This window comes from Cebus imitator, unplaced genomic scaffold (genome assembly GCF_001604975.1).
Source record: "Cebus imitator isolate Cc_AM_T3 unplaced genomic scaffold, Cebus_imitator-1.0 Scaffold238, whole genome shotgun sequence".
In the NCBI taxonomy this organism is placed as follows: domain Eukaryota; kingdom Metazoa; phylum Chordata; class Mammalia; order Primates; family Cebidae; genus Cebus; species Cebus imitator.
Genome location: NW_016107553.1, coordinates 926,465 through 934,789, shown reverse-complemented (window position 1 = coordinate 934,789; position 8,325 = coordinate 926,465). Strand labels below are relative to the sequence as shown.

The following is an 8,325-nucleotide window of genomic DNA, read 5'->3' as shown; positions in this document are numbered from 1 at the left end:
AAAAAAAAAAAAAAAAAAACCGTACACTTAAAATAGTTATGATGGTTAATCTTATGTGTGTTTTACCACAATTGAAAACAGAGAAACTACTTGGGCAATACCTTTAAGCTGCTCGTGCAGCCGCAGCTGACCAGCATCCTGTTTATTCTGAACAGCTAAGCCTGGGCCCCCTTGGAAATGTCCCCCAGGACTCTGTATGTCCCTTCAGCAATGGGGGAAGAAGTGGGGCATCAAAGCTGGAAGACATGAACACTCGTCATACAACAATTCCGTGTCAGCACTATGACAAGTTCTTTAGATATTATGTCACAGTTGCTCCTGACAACCTGCCTGTGAGGTACAGATTATTTTTCACACTCCGTAGATGAGGAAATTAAGGCTCAGAAATATACTTGCCCAAAGACACCTAGCTCCTAGGGATAAAACCAGGAGTGAAAATTAATTTTTCTAATTCAAAGGTCATCTCTTTCCAGGTATTGAATTAATTACAGAAAGAAGAGTATTCTTTAAGTGAGAAGTTATGTCAACCAACAGATTAAAGATGAAAAGAACAGGTCTCATCCACAAGCTGGAAGGAGATGGGCTGGAGAGTTCATATTCTAGGACCCTAGAAGGTTGCCCTGTGATCAGGCACATCGGGTATACCCACTTTGTCTTGGGCTTCCATGCCCCTTGGCCACAGTTGACTGGAGCAGGGCTGAACATCTGGCCAAAGCCCAGTCAACTGGTGTCTTTCTGTGAGATATCTCATGTACGAGACGCTGGCACTGTCGTTAGATGTAGAGTCAGGGCCCAGTCACCTTGCGGCAACCCAAAGCCCATGCAAGAGGCCTCACTAAGGAGAGCAATTTGCAGAGAGCCAACAATTATAGCCAGTATGCAGAAAAGTAATGGCTGCCACGTGCAGGGAGAAACAGAGGCAGGAGGCTGCATAGGCCCTGGGGGGTGGGCAGCGGGGAGCTGACATGATTCTGGCTTCTGTGAGATCTGTGATCTGGACTCCAGATTTCTCTCTAGCTTTAGAAAAAAAGAAGATTTGGCCTGGCGTGGTGGCTCATGACTGTAATCCCAGCACTTTAGGAGGCCGAGGCGGGCGGATCATGAGATCAGGAGTTCAAGACCAGCCTGGCCAATATAATGAAACCCTGTCTCTACTAAAAATACAAAAATTAGCTGGGCATGGTGGCACATGACTGTAGTCCCAGCTACTTGGGAGGCTGAGGCAGGAGAATCACTTGAACCCAGGAGGCAGAGGTCGAGGTGAGCCAACATTGTCCCACTACACTCCAGCCTGGGCAACAGAGTGAGACTCCATCTCAAGAAAAAAGAAAAAAAGAAAAGAAAAAACAAGATTTCCTTGAGCACGATGAAGTGAGTATCTGCTCCTTGCAATGAAGCAATTCTGAACCATGACTCCCTATGCTTTCAGGTAGAAAACAGGCTAGGGAGAGACAGTCCTTATGCGAATGAACCACAGCTCAGCTTGGTTGAGGAAATGCTCCCTCATTTGATCTTTGAGAAGACAGCAAAATTTGTCTTCAAAGATCACTTCAGGCCGGGTGCAGTGGCTTATGCCTGTAATCCCAGCACTTTGGGAGGCTGAGGCAGGCAGATCATGAGGTCAGGAGTTCGAGACCAGCCTGGCCAACATGGTGAAACCCCGTCTCTACTAAAAATATGAAAAATTAGCCAGGCATGGTGGTGTGCACCTGTAATTCCAGCTACTCAGGGGGCTGAGGCAGGAGAAGTGCTTGAACCCAGGAGGCAGAGCTTGTGGTAAGTGGAGATCGCGCTATTGCACTCCAGCCTGGGCAACAGAGCAAGACTCTGTCTCAAAAAAAAAAAAAAAAAAAAAGATCACTTTGTATTTCTGTTTTTCTTTGATCTTCTGGTGGCCTCCGTGGTGGCCTCCCTGCCTGCTACTGCCCTCATGTTACCCCATCCAGCCTTGCGCTTGCCCACAGGGCGCACACTCCAGCTGGAAGCAAGGCAGTCTGATGTTTCATTTCACAGTGGAGAGGGAGGAAGGATGTCCGGTGTGGCTTCCTTATTCATTTAATTCAATCAGGCTGCTTCCTCCGCATCTTTGCTTATTAGTGTCTTCCTTCTGATTCCAGCCCTGGGATGAGCTTCCTCTGTCCTGAGAAGTGTTTGACTCAACTAGTAAGCCTTCTTACTAGTCTCCCTGACTGGTACACATCTGCTGCTCACATTGCTGGCTAGCGGTTCTCCACTGGTTTAGGAGTAAAGTTCAATCCCTATTCATGCCACGTTACTCCTCCATCAACCTCATCACACAGGCCAGGGCTCCCTGGTCCTTCTGCGCTGTTCCAAAGCCCGGAATGTCTTTCGTTTCATTATTTCTGTTGAATTTCCACTCATCCTTTAAAACCAAGTCAAATGACACTTTCTCCACAAAGTTCTTCACTCTTTCATCTACTCAGATTGTAACTTTTCATGTCCATTCTGGTTTGCATCTCATTCTTGTGTGCTAACTAGTTGGTCTCCTAGGCCTGAAAGACCAAGCCATGTCATGCATATTCTTCTAGCCTTAGTTCCTGAAATACTCTCTGGTGCACTGTAGCGCTCCATGAAATTAACTGTTATCAAACAGGTAAGGAGATTCATGCATTGCCATGTGCAATGTCACATGTACGTTCATTTAATCCTCAAAGAGCCCTGAAAGGCAGGAGGTATTATTAAGAACTGTGAAGCTGAAGGATTTTTTGTTTTTGTTTTTTTTTTGAGTTGAAGTTTCACTCTTGTTGCCCAGGCTGGAGTGAAATGGCACAATCTCAGCTCACTGCAACCTCCACCTCCCAGGTTCAAGCAATTCTCCTGCCTCAGTCTCCCAACTAGCTGGGACTGCAGGTGCCTGCCACCATGCCTGGCTAATTTTTAAATTTTTTGTATTTTTAGTAGAGACAAGATTTCACCATGTTGGCAAGGCTTATGTCAAACTCCTGACCTCAGGTTATCCACCCACCTTGGCCTCCCAAAGTGCTGGGATTATAGGCGTGAGCCACTGTGCCCAGACTTGAAGCTGAAGATTTTATTTGCTCATGAGCAATTACAGGGTAAAGGATGGCAACTAGGGTTCTCATGCACTCTAATGCCCAACAAGAAGTTAACTGATAAGGTTTAAGGTATCAAATATCCCATAACTTTTCCTGAGTGAGAACTGTGCTCAGACCTGTTCAAAGCATACCGCCGTTCAACAGAACACCTAGCTGTTCAACAGAAATTACACAGTGAGTTAGGTGACCACTGCTGTACCATGGCATCCTATGTACTACATTTCATGTATGAATGTTCAGCATAAAAACTGGCAGCTTTAGGCCGGGTGCGGTGGCTCACACCTGTAATCCCAGCACTTTGGGAGGCCAAGGTGGGTGGATCACAAGGTCAGGAGTTGGAGACCAGCCTGGCCAAGATGGTGAAACCTCGTCTCTACTAAAAATACAAAAAAAATTAGCCGGGCATGGTGGCAGGCACCTGTAATCCCAGCTACTTAGGTGGCTAAGGCCAAGAATTGCTCGAACTCAGGAGGCAGAGGTTGCAGTGAGCTGAAATCATGCCACTGCACTCCAGCCTGGGTGAGGGAGCAAGACTCTGTCAAAAAAACAGAAAACAACAACAAATAAACACTGGCAGCTTCACATTTTCCTTGCCAGGAACAAGAATGTAAAAAGTCTAACACACAAATTTGCCCCCAGAGAACAAGTGCTAGGAACTGGTGGTACTCGGGGTTCCTGAATATTTGACATGGTTCTTTGCTAAGCCTCATTCACAAACACCTGAAAGAACATTCAATGTAATTCAGCCTGAAAGAAGGGCGATTGGCTGACTTCCCATGGTCTCTTCTAGGACTAAGAATCAAGGACTTTATCACACCAAGGTGTCTCAAATCTCCTGCCGGCTCTTTGCTTACATGCTCAATATTTAAAATGTATATTCAGCATCAGTGATGTGCTGGGTGCTGCAGAGGATATAACAATCCCATGCCTTCTTGGCAGGGGCACGTCCCAGGAGAAAGGAAAAACACACCAGTGACTAGGAAAGAAAACCCAGACCAGACAAATACCAGCACCCCTAAGCTGAGGGCAAGCAGGTGATAGGTGTTGTGAAGGTGGAAAGAAAAACAAGGCATGTTAATTAATTTCTTAAGGACAATTGTAGCTTCATAAATGCCTGAGAGCCTACAGAATGTGCCTTTGAAACATTTACCTGGAGAGTTCCCATGCTTCCATAGGGTGGGGCCATTTTCCTTAGGCAGTGAGTCTCCAAGCCCTGTTCTCCGGGAAGGGATGGGAATGACTCAGTAAACACTTTTACCTTCCTGATTGTTTTGTCAATACAATACAGTGGTTTTATGGGAATACCCACATAGGGTGATCGTCAGTTTGAGCTGATAGGAATCTTGATAAGTCCTATGATGTCCACTGGGTGAACAAAGGCTCTGTGTGGGCAGCGTGCCAAGTGCCTGGACAGGCCACAGTAAATAACATCCATGAGGGCTTTCTCACATCATACTTCCCCATTCTTAAGTGGAATTTTGTAGCTTTAAGTATCCTCAGTTGTACTATAAGTATCCTTAGTTCAGTCAGAACTTACTGTTGCTTAATTTTACGCAGTGCGCAAAACTGGGGACACACCTGTAAAGGGTTTGCCATCACCAGGGTTTTAAACCACTGGCATAGACTGAAAGCAAGAAGAGTCCCCTGTTCATTATGATATCCCCTCCGGCACCTAAGGCAATGAATTTCACATCTTGCTGAGAGCAGATAATACCTGGAACTAGAAAATCATAGAATCTAAAAGCAGAAATGCAGCTAAAGAAGACCAGTTCCCATCACGCCACAGCTGAGGAATTGGAGACCCAGGTGGTTAAATCTGGGTTGGCCAAGATCATCAGATACTGAGTCAATGTCAGCTAGAGTGCAGCTGTTCCTACTCTGAGTTGAGTGTCCGGTTGCTTGTTAGCTAAATGAATGAATGACTTTACCACTCAATTTGTATGAACAAAGAAGGCCAGAAAAGAGACTAAAGTTAAAAGCGTAGTTGTTTGGATATACTGTATTTGCCAATTTAACTGAAGTTTTCCACTTTCAATGGATTGTTTGCATTCATAGACTTAGATATATTTTTCATCATTTAAAATGTTTTATCAATGCATACAAACTCCAGACAAATAACAAGTTGGATTTCAATATAGCATTAACTCCAATTCCTCTATAATCTATGATTCAAATAATTACATGATCAGACTGATCCTAATATATTTTAATGTCTTTATATGTCAATGATGAAGGATGTAAAATCTTCATGTTATGTCCCTATTATGTAACTGCTTCAAGAAAAAAATTAATAAAACCTAACACCTGTAAATAAACTGATATAACATGAGTACATGATATTCACTAGCCAGATTTTCAAACCTCATTGTCCTTTAAGAGCCCAAATCTAAGCTGGGCGTGGTAGTTCATGCCTGTAACCCCAACACTTTGGGAAGCTGAAGTGAGAAGATCATTTGAGCAGGGGAATTATAACCAGCCTGGGCAACATAGCAAGACCCAGTCTTATTCTAAAATAATTTAAAAAAATTTTTTTAAACCAATTTTTGCTCTTCAGATTGTTTTTTAAATCAACCAACAATTTGGCAGTTTTTTTTTTTCTTTTGTGATGGAATCTCACTCTGTTGCCCAGGTTGGAGTGCAGTGGTGCAATCTCAGCTCACTGCAACCTCTTCCTCCTAGGTTCAAGCAATCCTCCTGCCTCAGCTTCCCAAGTAGCTAGGATTACAGGCATGTGGCACCACGCCCAGCTATTTTTTGTATTTTTAGTAGAGATGGGGTTTTGTCATGTTGGCCAGGCTGGTTTCGAACTCCTGGCCTCAGGTGATCCACCCACTTCAGCCTCCCAAAATTCTGGGATTACAGGCATGAGTCACTGCACCCACCCAGCCAGCTTTGAGTTTCATTTGTTTCATTTTCTTGCTCATCCTCAGAGGGAGAGGTTTAAGACAAGAAATAAAGGGGAAAATGAGAAAAAGAAAGGTGAAAGGTATAGATGACTCAGGAACCAACAGGGAGAAGCAGTCAGGCTTCTGGAAGAAATGAGAAATGTGGCAAGGCGTGGTCAGGAAACACATGTCTATCCATGCTCCCACTCTCTCCTTTCCCTCTCTCCCATCCCTCTTACCAAGAAGTGAGCTGGCAATCTTACCAATGACAAACAAAATAAATCATCCACACTGAGATTTAGAGACCTCACCTTAGCCAAAACTAAGTCACTTACTTGGATCGTGTTGTGACACCAAGCATTCTTGTTCCCTCCCCTGCAATGGCAATCAATTGTCATAGAAAAATAGCCTTTTGAAATTCCCATGAGCCTTTTATTTTCATTTATTTTTACACCCAGGCTGGAGTGCAGTGGCGTGATCACAGCTCACTGCAGCCTCAAACTCCTAAGCTTAAGCAATCTTCCCACCTTGGCCTCCAAAAGTTGGCTTATGGTTGGTGAGTCACCATGCTCAGTCAACCATGAGGCTTTTAGAGATGATCTTGTTTAAACCCTTCCTGCCTGTTTTGCAGAAAAGAAAACTGAGATCCCAGAGAAAGGAAGTCACTTGCCCAAGGTCATTCAGCAAGACAGAACTAAATCCCCAAACTGCAAACTAGCTGTTCAGAGTTCTTTCCTAAATGAGCAATTTAAAAGCTACAGAAAATACCAAAAAACACCCAACTGCCTAGACATAAGAACAATTACAAAGGCACAAAAGGGCAGGAAAACTCAGTAAAACTATTAACTTCACCCCACCTCCTTCTGGGTGGGGTGAAGTGACAATGAAAGCGACAATCAAAGTGGTGCCCAGTGACAATCAAAGCAGAGTCAGGCTGATTCAAGGAGGAATGATGCCTGCAACAATTTAATTGCTCTTCTTCCTCCGTTACCCATTTCCCACAAGCAGAGAAAATTAAAATGCACCTAAGACTACCGAAACTTTGAACCAATACAGACCTTTTAGGTGATACCTGAAATTTAGGGATTAGCAAATACGTTTTCCGCCAAGATCTTACAGAAATCACACTCTTGGAGCTAAAACATCAGGTCATTCCATGAGTCTCAAGCCCTGGAGAAATAAATGCCTTCCCCAGAAACAGGTCCTCTCCCATGACCTGCGCAGGTAACAAACGCCGCTGGAGAGACGTGGCTTCAACAGCCGTCTAAATGCAGCCTTTTCAAGAAGGCGACCCAAGAAACTAACATTCCAAAACAGAGCTTCAGAAAAAGAAGAAAACTTTTTCTTACCCTTAAAAATAACAGAAACAATAGGATCCGGCTTTCCAAATTTCGTTTTAGGGATATTACTGGCAGATTCCACAATCACCCGCAGCATGGCTCTCAGCTGGCAGAAAGCAAGTTTCAGCAAACGAAGTGGAGACTCAGGCGCTGGAGCTCCGGGCCGCACCGCCCCGGGAGAGAAGTTCTCTCCCAGTGAAGGGAGGATTTCTCCCCAAGGCAAGGAGGGGGAAAAGGCAAAAGGGGTGGACCTCTGGCGGATTATTGACTGAAAGCTACGTGTAAACTGATACCGATCTCCCCGTCTACGCAGTGCCTCAGACACCGACTTACGAAGTTGGGAAATGTGGAAGTGAAAAGGACAAACCCTAAATTAAGAATAATTCTGTGCAACAAACGAAACTAAAATGAATTTGGAATTAAGAAATACCGGTAGGTCAGGAAACCACTAAAATGTTGCTGCCTTTTAGCAATGGTTCGTGAAACTGAATTAATTGATTTTTTCCGTCACTGCTTTCATTCTTTTCTGAGTTTCATGGAGTTTTAAAACTTCAGTCATTTTTTTCTTTTGACTTTGGCCGTCTTTCTCAGGCTGTTGAACACACCCACTCAGTATCCCGATGTTCAGCTGGTAAAAAGCAGTTAAAGGGTGCCGCCTACTGGACGGCAAAGGAATGATCTAGTTTATTTTAAGTAAACGCGATCAGGGCATGGGAATATGGCCTTTCAGAATTGATATACTGTGAGTTGATCCTTTGCTTTATATAAAGGACTTACCATAGAATTTCTTCAAAATCCCTTCAGAGGTAAGAGCTGGGCGCCTAAGTTTTCCTGGCTCATCAAATGCTGCCAATTGCCTTCAATGAAAATGGAGAAGTGACTCCCCACTGTTTCTGGACCTACAGCTGCCCATAGTGTCTTCCCGTCCCAGAGGGTGCATCAAGGTGGTGCAGCCAGTGGTTGAGATCACAACAGGCAGCCTGGGACTAGGAGCCAGACCTGAGTGTGAGACTCTGCCTCACC

The 8,325-nt window shown here is 44.4% G+C and overlaps 1 protein-coding gene across 1 annotated transcript in view; it reads right to left on the bottom strand.

Annotated features, from left to right (window-relative positions):
- MYOF (myoferlin) overlaps positions 1-7,623 on the bottom strand; it is a 190,280-nt gene extending 182,657 nt beyond the window's left edge. The window contains exon 1 of the mRNA XM_037727745.1: positions 7,312-7,623. Coding sequence (XP_037583673.1) covers positions 7,312-7,399 — 88 coding nt within the window. The 5' untranslated portion in view covers positions 7,400-7,623. The remainder of the gene's footprint in view (positions 1-7,311) is intronic.
- Between the last annotated feature and the right edge of the window lie 702 nt (positions 7,624-8,325).